At 46.4% G+C, this 13,829-nt stretch overlaps 1 protein-coding gene across 1 annotated transcript in view; it reads right to left on the reverse strand.

Annotated features, from left to right (window-relative positions):
* Positions 1-13,829, reverse strand: part of EIF2S2 (eukaryotic translation initiation factor 2 subunit beta) — a 616,197-nt gene that overhangs the window by 311,254 nt on the left and 291,114 nt on the right. The window contains exons 5-6 of the mRNA XM_078652324.1: positions 4,200-4,300; positions 3,679-3,827 (exon numbers count right to left, since the gene is read on the reverse strand). Coding sequence (XP_078508450.1) covers positions 3,679-3,827; positions 4,200-4,300 — 250 coding nt within the window. The remainder of the gene's footprint in view (positions 1-3,678; positions 3,828-4,199; positions 4,301-13,829) is intronic.

Below are 13,829 nucleotides of genomic sequence, written 5' to 3' on the forward strand. Positions count from 1 at the left end.
ACCCTGGACCGTGTAGGTTCCTTAAAGATGTCCGCAGCATGTTTAAGGACCCCCTTGAGCATAGGAAGAGTCTTGACAGTCTTTTCGGCCGTTGAAAAAGTGTCAAATAGGAAGTCTACATCCACAGGGTCAGCATGTAGTTCCACATCGTGGTTCTTGGCTGCCCTTTCAATTAAGGCATTAAATGCCGCTGAATCCTCTGTGGGAGAAGTCTTAAGAGTACAGTTGAGGGTCATGGGCTGTGTGATGATCCCCTTGGTCACCAGCCCCTATCCAGGAGTCCTGTTGCTCATCAGGCTCTGTGTTAGCTGGGAAGTTATACTCCTAGTCTTGCTCTCCTGCATCCTCTCCCTCAGAATAAGTGGGTGAGGGTGTCTCAATTCTTTGGGACTGTGGAACAAGTGGTTCGACCAAGACCATGGAATCTGGAGCAGGCCTCTTGCGCTTTAGAGGAATGGTATACGACTCCAAAGGCTGCGTTGCCGTGACTTTCCGCTTGTAAAGCGTAAGCTTTCTGGTGTCGGCATCGATAAAATGCTCGGTCTGCTCCTCTAGCAAGTGTTGTTGAGCCGGCTTCGATACCCCAGAGTCCTTGGGTACCGAACGGGGTGCGAAGGCCTTTGGCGCCACCTTCAGCGGTAGCGTGAAGAGGATCGGCGCCGAAGTCTTTGGCGTTGAGACAACAGGCTTTGCGGCGGAAGGTGTCTTCGGATCCGACGATGAAGCCTCGTCTCTAATTCGCTTGAGGGAGTCCGAGACCTGCTTCGTAAATGAAGCGGATGGCTTCACACCACCAGGGGAAGACCCGAGCGTCGTTGACTTCTGCTTCTCGGAGCGAGGCGTCGGAGCATCCTCCTTATGCGCGCCACGACCCGTCTGTGGCTGTAGACGTGGCCGGCGTCGGAGCAGCGGCCTTGACCACTGGCGTCGGTGTGCCGGTCTTCGGCCCGACGGACTTGGTAGATATCGGTTCGACGGTCTTTTGTGGCTTCGGTGTGACGGTCTTTTTTGGCTCCGAGCCGTCGGCCTTCTTTAGCTTCAGGTCGACCACCTTGGGCACCTTGACCGGGTCGGCTACGTTCTTTGGCGCCGACCGCTTCGACACCTCGGAAGAAGACTGCGTCGATGGTGGAGCAGACGTCTTCGGTTTCGATGGCACCTCTGCCATCTTTGTGGTAGTCGAGACTGATGGTTTCAGTTTCGGTTTTGGCAATGGCGGCTCCGCTGATGTGTCCGTAGCCGGGTCAGAAGGCGGGGCCGTGGATGCTGGAATAGGGTCTTGGGTATGGCCGATTGGCGATCCCTCGACCTGAGCCTTTGTAGATGTTCGAACGGGGCATAGCTCTTCCTCTGAGCTATCTTCCATGGCCCCATAGGCCTCATCGGCGTCTCGTACCTCTCCGACGACTTCAACATCGATGCCTTCGACCTCCGCGTCGTATTCGCATTCGACGTCTAGCGTTGGAGGTGAAATCTGCAGTCGAACCTCTTGTCCGTCTGCTTCTTCGTCATCGAAGATGTCCACTGGTGCCGGGGCCGACTGCCGGGCCGCCATGCGCGCCACGCGCCGAAGCCTAAGAGTCTTCGACGAACGAAACTTTGAACAAGCCATGCAGCTTGCTTCATTGTGGTCCGGCGACAGGCACTTGTTGCACACCGGGTGGACGTCGATGTGTGGGTACTTGGATCCGCACACGGGACACTTCTTGAACGGGCTCCGTTCCATGTCTTGTCTCCGAGGGTCTTGCTGCGTCGACTGGGCCTCGATCACTTAAGAGTCACGGGACTCCCTCGAAATCCAACTCGGCGGAGTTGGAGCCGAACCGGGGCACTGAACGCAAACAATACCGACGTATAGAGAAAAAGGCCTAGGGCCTCGAAGGTTTAAAGTTTATTCCGACTGGAGATAACGAAAGGACATCCGAACCCAATGGCAGAAAAAAACAATCTGAGGATGGAGTCGATGCCCATGCGCACTGTAGTCCAGGGGAGGAGCCACCTATCTCGTGATACTTCGAAGACTCTTCCAGGACAACAATGTGCAATCATCCGGACCAAACACTAGGCGGCGATCTATGCTATAGATATGAATTCAGCAGCCCACATGCCTCGAACATTGGTAAACCTGTCATTTTTTTTTTTTTTACTCTACTTGTGTTCTTTAAAGGAACCTGTGCTGCTTTTAAATAAAAAAACGTTTAGAAAACTTAAGAGTGAGCAGACAGTGGTCCTCTGGAGCACTGACCTTTCCCGCTGAGGCTGCCCAAATGATTATCAATGGGGAAGGGCTCATACGGTGACCCCCTTCCCCTTGCAAATCAGTTAACACCCACAACTCAGAGGTCAGTACCTTAATGGGTTTGTGATCCCAACTCCTAAACTATGGTAGAAATACGGATTTCTTCCTTTCCGAATAGTAAATAGTGATACCCCTGTGACTGTCACTCCCATTTGTGATTCCAACTCAATCTTCCTACTCCACAAAACCAACAACCCTCTCCCTCACCAAGGAACCCCACACCACCAAAACCAACCTCCATGAAGGCTGTCGCCGAATGGATGAGGAACAGCCGACTGAAACTGAACTCTGACAAGACGGAGGTTCTTCATCCTCAGACCCACCTCTTCGGCCTAGGACAACTCCTGGTGGACGACCACACCGGGAACAGCTCCAACACCCACCGACCAGGCACGCAACCTAGGGGTCATCTTTGACTCCACCCTATCCATGAGTAAGCAGGTCAACGCCGTCTCCTCCTCCAACACTCTGCATGCTCCGCAAGATCTACAAGTGGATCCCCACCGAAACAAGAACGGTCACTCAGGCCCTCATCAGCAGCAGGTTGGACTACAGAAACGCCCTCTACGCAGGAGCCTCAGCCAAACTCCTGAAACTGCTCAACGCATCCAGAACGCCTTTGCGTGCCTGATCCTAGACATCCCTCGCCGCAGCCACATCACACCCCACCTGAGAGACCTGCACTGGCACCCGTCATCAAGAGGATCACCTTCAAGCTCCTCACCCACGCACACAAGACACTCCACAACACCAGACCAGTGTACATCAACAGACGACTCTGCTTCTACACCACCACCCGCCAACTACGCTCCGCCGACCTCGCCCTCACCACAGTCCCCCGCATCCGAAGAGCGACCTCCGGCGGCAGATCGTTCTCCCACCTCGCCGCCAAGACCTGGAACACCCTCCCCATCCACCTACAGCAGACCCAAGACCTGCTGTCCTTCAGATGACTCCTCAAGATCTGGCTTTTTGAGCAGGAGCAGCAACTCCTATCCCCAGCGCCTTGAGACCCTCACAGGTAAGTAGTGCGCTTTACAAATGCTTTGATTGATTGATCCTCTTGTTGCAACCCCTCCACTCTAGAGGCCCACTCACCTTCCCTATCTGAGATGCTTATTTTCATGCTAAACCACCCAATAACTTGATTTCCTAAATCTCAGCAATCACAACTTTACAATACTAGATGCGTATTTGGTTTCAGCATTGGCTTAGGTTAAATTGGTGCTAACGCAGCCCAGTTTTGATATGTATAAAATGAATAAAGAAGCCGTAGGTCTGTAGGATCGTTTTAAGCATAATAAAAGAAGCTTAATGCTGGATCTCTTATAATTCATGGGAAATTAACCCATAAACTATGAAATCAATACTCCACTTACAGTTTGCAGATATCTGTAAAGTTCACAAAGGACGTTTTCTTGGTTCCTACTCGGACCACCTGAGGAGGTTTCATGACAAATTTCCTCTTTTCTCCTGCTACCATATCTGGGTTTTTTTCACGCATGATGTTGAAGACACGATTTAACAACTGTGACATGAAGGATGAAAAAACAGATATAGTGACAATGGAAGCCTATTGAAATTCATTCTTCAGATTTATTTGCTAATCTTTAAATAAACTCATTGTTTACAACAACCTCAAAATTGCAATGTATCCCCTTTTTGTCAGGTCAATTACGTTTTCAAATACATTTTCTAACTGGCTCTTCCACATCATATTTACAGAGAATTATTCACAATGGCCTTTAACTTATTAACGTCGGAAATGTGAGATTCAGAGAAGAGAAACAGAAAAGGCTAAGGCAGCTTCTGCTTCACATGAGATTGACAGAATAAGCCTACTCTGAAACAGATTCATTCCTTTTTTACGAAACTCACAAAGCATGCCTGAATGTCATACCTCATCATACGTGTAATCCCTTTCTGTGCCAGCCCAAGTAGGTCCAGTCTGTGAACTGAAGGAAATGCCATCATCTTTTTTGTTCTCTTCATCTTCCATGACTGTATGAAGCAAATAGATTTTCAAAACAGTTTAACCCCAAGTGTTAACATAAGTACACGCATAGTACTAACAAGGGTACGAAGAATGTTTGGCATGACATCAAGACCCTGAAATCTATGGTAATAAAGAATACAGCAGTAGAAAAGGAAAATGTTACTTACCAGTAGACCTCTGTTAAGGCATGTGGAGCTGTAGTCTGACCTGCTTGTGCATAGATCGCCATCTGGTGTTTGGTCCTGATGTTTGCAGTTTGTTTTTCTTCGAAAAAGTCTTTCCAGTTACAGGACCAGTGAAGACTCCTTTCGGTGACGGTGCACATGGGCACCGACTACATTGTTAGATTGTTTGCCGTCATAGGTTGAGAATGGAGTTAGTTGTGTGTAAAAAGATGACCATACGCATGTATGTAATAAGTATTAAATTAAAAGATTGTAACTACAACAGGTATAGGTAGCCGAGGTGGTGGGTGGGCTCATGTGACTACAGCTCTACATGCCAAGAACAGATGTCTACTGGTAAGTAACATTTTCCATTCGAGGCATGTGAGCTGAATATCACATGCTTGTGCATAGACTATACAGCAGTTGCTCCCAAGGCGGTGACTAACCTATAACTGTTGCAGGTGTCAGAAGGAAAATGCTATTTACCAGTATGCATCTGTTCTTGGCATGTAGAGCTGCAGAGTTACACACTATGCATAGATCACCACCTAGTGTTGGGCCTGGATGTTTGCAGCTTGTTTTTGTCCTGAAAAGTCTTTGGAAGGCACAAGATATTTGACTTCTCCTTTCGATTACACTGCGCATAGGCAACGGCTCCATCCTTAGACTGTTTTTCGCCAGCAGGGCAATGATTGGGTTTTGTAAGAAACAGGAAGGATGCTCATGTAAGCTGTATCTAATTACGGTAATACTGGAACAGACAAAAAGTAGCCAGGGAGGCAGGTGGGCGTGTGTAACTCTGCAGCTCTACATGCCAAGAACCGATGCATACTGGGAAGTAGCATTTTCCGTTCGAGGCATATGAACTGCAGATTACACTATGCATAGATTGTATAGCAGTACCCACTCTTAGCGGCGACCACCTGTATCTGTTGCAGTAGTTTGAACCAGTGTTTTGAGTACAGCCTGGCCCACAGTAACTTGTTGTTTAGTTTGCACATCTACACAATAGTGGTTTGTGAACGTGCGCGTTGTAGACCATGTAGCTGCCTTACAGATAACATGTAAGGGAATATTCCCTAAATATGCCATTCCTTCTAGAATGGGCTTTAGGAGGAACAGATAACGTTCGTTTAGCTTTGTGGTAGCAGATTTGTATGCATTTTACGATCCACCTAGCTATTCTAGATTTTGATATGGAGTTGCCCTTGTGTGGTGGTGGGAGACACGAAAAGTTGTTGTGTTAAGAAAGGGTTGTGTTCTTTTAATGTAGTAAAGCAATGCTCTTTTGACGTCTAAGGTATGAAGAGCTCTTTCTGCGACTGTTTGTGGCTGCGAGAAGAATACAGGCAGCTCTACAGTTTGATTGAGGTTGAAGGGCGAAATTACTTTAGGAAGAAATTTAGGATTGGTCCGTAGAACAACCTTATTATGATGCATTTGCAAAAAAAGGTTCTTGAATGGTTAATGCTTGTAGCTCACTAACTCTTCTTAGAGAAGTGATAGCTATTAGGAAAGCAATCTTTCATGTTAAGAATTGTAGCACACATTTGTGTAAAGGTTCAAAGGGAGGTCCCATTAGCCGTGTGAGAACAATGTTTAAATTCCACACAGGTGAAGGTGGTGCTCTAGGAGGAATTCTTCTTTTGAGTCCTTCCATAAAGGCTTTTATGGCAGGTACTTTAAAAAGTAATAGATGTTGTCTATTGTGAGAAGTTGGCTGGTATATGATGTTCACTATTCTAGTGAGCACCTTGCACCAGTCCAAACAACCCTTATGGTGATGGTTGTAAAGTCAACCTTACAGACCAGCTATCCTAGTGGTAGCATGGACAAAGCAGCCTTAGGCTAACACTTCAGAGAGCATGTGAAGCAAATTGTTTTACCAATAATAACCCCTTAAATACCAGATGAAAGGACACCACACCAGGTATATATCAAATATATATGTATTTATTACTAACACAACCCCTCTGCACTCTTTGAGGTCAGAGTTTGAGATAGAGCACAAGTTACTCAATAAGCATACTATAAGTTGCACAAATACAATTGTGCCCTAGAGGCCTCACGAACCATATACTAAAGAAGTGGTATAAGAATCACTTCAGGAAAGGTGAATAAGCCTAGGGAATCGCTGGAGCTACACTGATCAACCAAAGGACTGGAAGTAGGAGACCCACAGGATGCGTGTGCAGTGTCTAAACACACACGCGTGTTACCATAGAAAGTCAATGGGAATGTAAAAGTCACAAAGTAGTTGATTTAGGACACTTCTGGATGGACTACGGGAAAACCCAGTTAACCTAGGACACTTGGATAGTTGTTACCCACAGGAGCACCAGAGTACTCGAGTTACCTCACCCAGGGAAGCCGGGTGCATAGGTGTGAGGTGTGCCGGGTTACGTTGTCTAATCCTATGGAGAGCTGCAAGAAGATGCTACAGGCGACCAGGATGAAGTTGTCCGGGTGGATCCAAGGGTGGATCAAAGAAGTGAAGAGCCTGAAAGCAGAAGAGACATTGTCTGGGTCACTAGCCAGTGACCAGGAAGGAACCAGGCGATGTCGAGATGCAATCAGGTGATGTTATGAAGCTTGTCTCTGCAGCCATGTGGACCAGGAGGCGTTGACAATGAACAGGAGCTGGATACGGACTGTCCCACGAAGGATCTCGCTGTTGGCGGTGTCTGCTTCCAGATTGGAGTCAACAAGTCTTGGCAAAGGCAACCCACGCAGAAAGGAAAGATCGGCTTCTGTTCAGACCAGCAAGGTCTGAGGAGCTTCCCCGTTACAGGAAAGCAGGAGCAAGTCCAGAGCAACCAGGCAAGCGGTGTTTCAAAATGGTGTCTTCAGGAGGGCCACTAGCCAACGGGCTACCAACAAAGACGCTTCGAGGAGAAATGCAGGCACAGGCGCCACGCGGCACTCGTGAAGTGTGTAGGGCTGAGCTTCAGTGCACTTACTGCTCGGGGTTGGGGCTTCTCAAACCCCAATGCACAACTTAGAGGACGCCTCAGAAGCTGCACAGTTAGCAAAAAGCAGGTACTGCAGGATGTCCAGTCCCACGTCTCTCGTGTCCGCCACGGGTCTCAGCTTTGCTGCGGATGTGGGTCGGAGTCAGAGAAGTCTGGAAGTCCAGAGGCTGCGTCGCTAGGTCGTCTGGTTCCGTCGGGAGCGGCAACAAAGCAAACCGGCAAGTTACTGGTGGTGCCTGTTTGCACAGGGTGGTCACTCCTTGACCACAAGGAAGATTCTTCAGTCTTCCAGTTGCAGTAGAATGTCGAAGGTCCAAAGTTTCATTTCAGAGTTTCGGTTCTGGATAATCTAAAGTGTCTAGACTCAGCTCCTACCTATATACTGATTTGAGGGGCTGGATTACCTACTAGGTCCCTCCTATGGGTGGGACCAGGGAAAGGGTGGTTACACCCCTTTCCCTTTGTCCAGTTTTGCGCCAGAGCTGGGGCTGGAGTGCCCCAGCAACTGGTTTGAACCGGGCTATGCATGGGGCACCTTGTGTGCCCCAGGCAGTGTCATTTCATTCAACCCACCCTGCCCCAATACACAAGAGCCTGTCTGTGTATTGGTTACATTGTGTATTCGCACCTCCCAAGGCCGGAAACCTATTGTCCAGGCCTCCCCTGCCAGAGTTTTGTCCAGCAGCAGGAGGTCAGACTCGTGTCTGTGGCAGCAGCATCCATTTTGTGATGCTGAGGCTCTGTTTAACTTTAACCGGGTAAAGCCACAACTGCATGTCTTCTCCCTCTAGAAGGGTGAAATGCAACCCCCACCGCCAGAACGGGGGGTGTCGGGGGAGGGGGTAGTATTCTTTTTTTTTAACGATTTTTTATGGTCATTGCAAGAGTCATACAATAATAACACGAAACAATTCATACCGTGTTACCATCATACACTATAGTTCCTAATAGGTAATAAATGCAGAGGAATCAATTTATGACAAACTATTTTTTTGGTACGTAAAAAATATATAAAATAGCCTACATTGTCAAGAAAACAGTGGTCTCGAGAAAAAAAGTAAAGATAATACATTCAGATAGTGATATCAAAAAAGAAAAGTTCCCCAAATTCTCTGAGCGCGTCCCCATTGTTTTTGCTAATGATATTTCCATCATGTGTATTTCATTAACTAAAGTCCACCACTCCATAACATGTGGAGGCTTCAAAGATATCCAAGCCCTGGCTATAACCAATCGTGCACAGGCAATTAATATAGAGATCAGATCTTTATGTGGTATGTGGTATGTGGGCTATTTAAATCCTGTATATCAAGTAAGATCGCCTGTACGGAAAATGGTAAAACAATTATTTGTTTCTGGATAAGTATACCCTCTATTCCTCTCCAGAATTCACATAGGGCGGGACAAGAGACAAACATGTGCGCCAAATCAGCAGCAAATAAATCGCATTTAGGACATTTCGTAGGGTCGCTAAGATCATTATTAGTTGACCAGCCTGAAATTCTTTGAGGGGTATATTAGAGTTGACATACCGTTCTATAATGTTGAAGTCTTAAGTTAGAAGACTGGACTACCTGATTAATTTGACAAAAGGAAGCAGATATTTGAGGTTATATTCATACCCATCCTAGTAGTCCATTTAGCAGTAACTCTGCAACAGTCGTCCATCTATATCCCTCGCTAATAAGTGCTTTCGTTTTATTTGAATACAAACAAGTTGTGTCAGACTGGCCTACTTCTTTCATTTTCCGCACTAAAAAGTCCCATATTTGTATATATTTAAAGTACATCCCGTCTTCTAATTTGTAAAGGATTTTAAGTGATGCAAAGTCAAGTAATTCCTCGTGCCCAAAAAGATCACCTAGCTTATTAACGCCACAACTGGACCAAGAAATCGCTGCACCATCTGAAAAAATTCCAGGAAGCCCTGGATTATCCCATATCGGTAATTCTGAATGGAAGAAAGAAATGTTACCATAATTCATAATCATGTTCCAGATGGCTGTGATTTCCCTAGCAGTCTTAAATTTAACCAGTTTATAGAAATTTGGGTCGTGGACTCTTGATAAAAATTGATTGCTATCAGGGCCTAACAAATTGATAGAAGAAAAATTGCGGATGCCTATTAGTAAGCAAACTTCTAAGGCGAGCAAAAAAAGTGGCAAAAAAGTATAATTTAAAGTCGGGAAACTTTAAACCACCTTTTTCAACTGGGAGTTTCAAAGATTGGATCGACCTACGGGCTTTCCTGTAGCCCCATATGTAGCTGCTACATATCCCATCCGGGTTTTAAAAAAAAAAAAGAACTATTGAGCCGGAGAGGTATACATCTAAATAAATAAAGACATTTGGGAACTATTTTCATTTTAATTAAGTTAATTCGACCATCTTAACTCAGTGGAATCTTATGCCATTTTTTTAAGAACAGAGATACTTCTTTTAGGAGTGAGTTGTAATTAAGAGCAATGAGTTCCCCAATATAGGCTGAAATTTTCACTCCAAGATAAACAGCATTGTTGCATGTACCATGAACGATGGCCAGTGGTTTATAGTTGACTATAACCTACGTTTTATTTAGATTTAGTTTATAACCTGAAATCTCTCCGAATTCTTCTGCTTCCCTAGTAATCTCTGGTATAGCTTTAGCGACATCTGTTGTAAAAATGGCTATATCATCCGCATATGTGGTTATTTTTACATAGTTTCCACCAAACTGAAAGGGGATCATATTTGCCTCTGACATCAGTGCGTTTAGAAATGGTTCCAAAGAGAAAACAGCAGGGGTGATAGAGGACACCCCTGCCGAGTGCCTCTAGCTATTTTAAATCTAGATGAGCTCATGCCTCCATGGCATATTATGGCGGTAGGTTGGTCATACAGGGATCAAATCCAGCCAAGATAATGGCTCTGAAAGCCAAATGCCCTAAGTACTGCCCATAAATAATCCCACCCCACTCGATCAAATTCTTTTTCAGCATCAAGCATTACCATGCCCAGTGGGGTGAGATCAGTGGAAGCAACGTCAAAAGCTGTGATGGCCATGTTAACGTGGGCAGTTGTATCTCTGCCCATAACAAACCCATGTTGTTGAGTGTTAACCAACTCTGGCATACAGGGGGCTAACCTAGTGGCCAGTATTTTTGTAAAGGCCTTGGCGTCAGCATTGATTAGTGAAATAGGTCTGTGTGACCCACAATCGTCAGCTGGCTTTTGTTTTTTCAGAAAAAATATGATTTTAGCTGTATTTCATGAAGCAGGGGCTTTCCCCGTTTCACCAATAAAATCAATAACTAGACTAAACAAAGGGAGTAGCTCCTGCATACATATTTTAAATAATTCAATGAGAAGTAAATCTTCCCCCGCACCCTTTCCTGATGGAAGGGAAGCAATTGCTGATTTAATCTCAGTAGCAGTGATCTTATCCTCAAGTTGATTAAGTCTCTCTCCATTACCTTGATTGGCCAAGTGTTTATTAAGGTAAGATAATATATAATCATTCAGGAGCAATTTTCCTGTGTATATAGTCTGCTATAGTATTTAACAAACTACTCTACTATCTCCTCTGGTAGATTGTAACACGCAGTGCTAGCATCTTTAATAACTTTGATTTTAGATTTAGCTTTCTTATCAGCTACTTTGTAAGCTAATAGTTTCCCTATTCTGTCGCCGCTTTCATATTGCATAAGATGATATTGATGAAGCTTCTGGCTATATCTCTCCCTCATCGTCTTTTTAGTAGCTGACTTCAGATTGATCAGATCAGTTCTCATCTGATTAGCGTTGGATTCACCTTGCTGCAACGCCTGTGCTAGCTGGTTTTCCAGAGATGGAATATTGAAAGTCAGGGATTTAATCTTTCAATCTCTCTGAATTTTTCCGAAAAACGTATTGTTGTACAAAACCCCTGATGCTGGCCTTACAAGCATCCCAAACTAATATTACTGCCATAGAATTCAGATTAATCTCGATAAATTCCGTAATGTGTTTAAGCAAAGCAATAAAATTTTCATCTGTAAAAAGATCTCGGAAAAGTAAATTGTCTAACCCCTTTTTTAGGTCGAGCCTGTCCCATTCCGCAGGAATGGATAGGATCGAATGTTAGTGTTGCATCAGGAAAGCTAAACCAGCCGGCGTTTTCCTCAAGTGCAACGCGCATCCGCCTGCTGGTTTAGCTTTCCAGATGCAACTCTAGAGATCTGCTCCGCCCCCTACTGCACGCGCTTTCCATCTGCCTGCCTCGAGCGCGTCCACTTTAAAGCATCTGTTGCTCGGCCTCAGTTCTCCACTTCTCCTCCCCCCTCCTCCCCTCTAATTACATCCCTGTTCACGACCGCAAGGCCGTGCTTCAAAGGGATCCGCAGTCCCGCCCCTAGAAGCTTCTTTCCTGACTCCACTCTCTTCCCCTCCTCTTTACTTTCCTGGTTATATTTAATTAGCAGCAGCAGCATTTCTCCTGCGCCAGGCCACATCAAAGGCTCTGCTCCCCGCCCTCCCCCCCCGCCGTCACTTATTCACGGCCGCAGGCCGTGACTCCCTAAACACTGTTAGATTTAATTAGTAGGCTCCAGCTCCCCTGCTGTCACTAATATTTAATGTGTTTCCAGCCTGAGATGTTCGTCGCTTTTTGATACACACGCAACCCCACACACGCCACTCACCCAAGCAACGCCACTCACATCCACGCAAGCCCACACTCACATCCACGCAAGCCCACACTCACATCCACGCAACGCCACACTCACATCCACGCAACGCCACACTCACATCCACGCAACGCCACACTCACCCACGCAACGCCACACTCACCCACGCAACGCCACACTCACCCACGCAACGCCACACTCACCCACGCAACGCCACACTCACCCACGCAACGCCACACTCACCCACGCAACGCCACACTCACCCACGCAACGCCACACTCACCCACGCAACGCCACACTCACCCACGCAACGCCACACTCACCCACGCAACGCCACACTCACCCACGCAACGCCACACTCACCCACGCAACGCCACTCACCCACGCAACGCCACTCACCCACGCAACGCCACTCACCCACGCAAAACCACTCACGTCCACGCAGTGCCACTTTCACCCACACAGCACCACTTTCAGACACGCAAGGCCACTCACCCACGCAAGGCCACTCACCCATGCAACGCAACTCACCCACGCAACGCAACTCACACAAAACAAAATCAACTCACATACGCAAGGCCATTCACCCACGCAACACCACTCACCCACGCAACACCACTCACCCGCGCAACGCCACTCACCCGCGCAACGCCACTCACACAAAACAAAATAACTTTGACATTTTACATATCCAAAACCCAAACTTATCTATTGCGAGACCTATTGCATTTCCAATGCTTGTTTTGGTTGAGATATTAAATTCTAACAGAATGGGGTTATGATCCGATGTCATTGTTGGTCAGAGTTCTATTGTACAATTATCCAACATTCTATCAGTTGCCCAAACAATGTCAATTCGAGAGCACAGTTTATGTGGCGCTGAATAGTAGGTGTAGCCATCAATGTTAGGATGTAGAGTACGCCAAACATCTTTCAAATTATGTAGCCGGCCTAGTTCTAATACAGCAGCTCTAACTTTACACATTCGTTGTGAGGCGCCGCGCCAAGTGGAATCTTGGTCATAGTTCATGACAATTAAAATCACCCATGATCAGTAGCTCCCCCTCCCAATCTAATAATTCCTTAGTTAGCCGGTCATACATATTTGGTTCATCTATATTAGGACCATGCACAGCGCAGAATACATATTTAGATTGCTCTAGTTCAACCTGGGCAATAGCCCATCTACCCCTAGTGTCAGCCAAAGTTCGAGTAATTGCAATATTTAAATATTTGTTTCATTATTGCGACCCCCCCGTATAGAAGCTCCTAAAGTTGAACAAACAAGTCAAGTCAAGTCAAGTCAGAGAATTTATATAGCGCACTACATACCCAGAGGGTTTCAAGGCGCTTAGGAAGGGGAAGAGGATTACTTGTCGAATATCCACGTTTTAAGTTGCTTTCTGAATGTTAGGTGGTTCTGGGTAAGGCGCAGGTCAGCGGGTAGTGAGTTCCATGTTTTGGCAGCCAGGTATGAGAAGGATCTGCCTCCCATGGTGGTCTTATTGATGCGAGGTACAGTGGCGAGGGCTTGGCTGGAAGAGCGTAGTTGGCGGGGGGGAGTGTAGAAGGACAGTCGTGAGTGGAGGCATTCTGGTCCGATGTCGTAGAGTGATTTGTGTGCGTGGGTTAGCAGTCGGAAAGTGATTCTCTTATTGACGGGTAGCCAGTGGAGGTCTTTCAGGTGGCCAGAGATATGTTTGTTGCGCGGGATGTCTAAAATGATCCTGGCTGAGGCGTTTTGGATTCGTT

The sequence above is a fragment of the Lissotriton helveticus genome, chromosome 7 (genome assembly GCF_964261635.1).
Source record: "Lissotriton helveticus chromosome 7, aLisHel1.1, whole genome shotgun sequence".
Taxonomy (NCBI): Eukaryota; Metazoa; Chordata; class Amphibia; order Caudata; family Salamandridae; genus Lissotriton; species Lissotriton helveticus.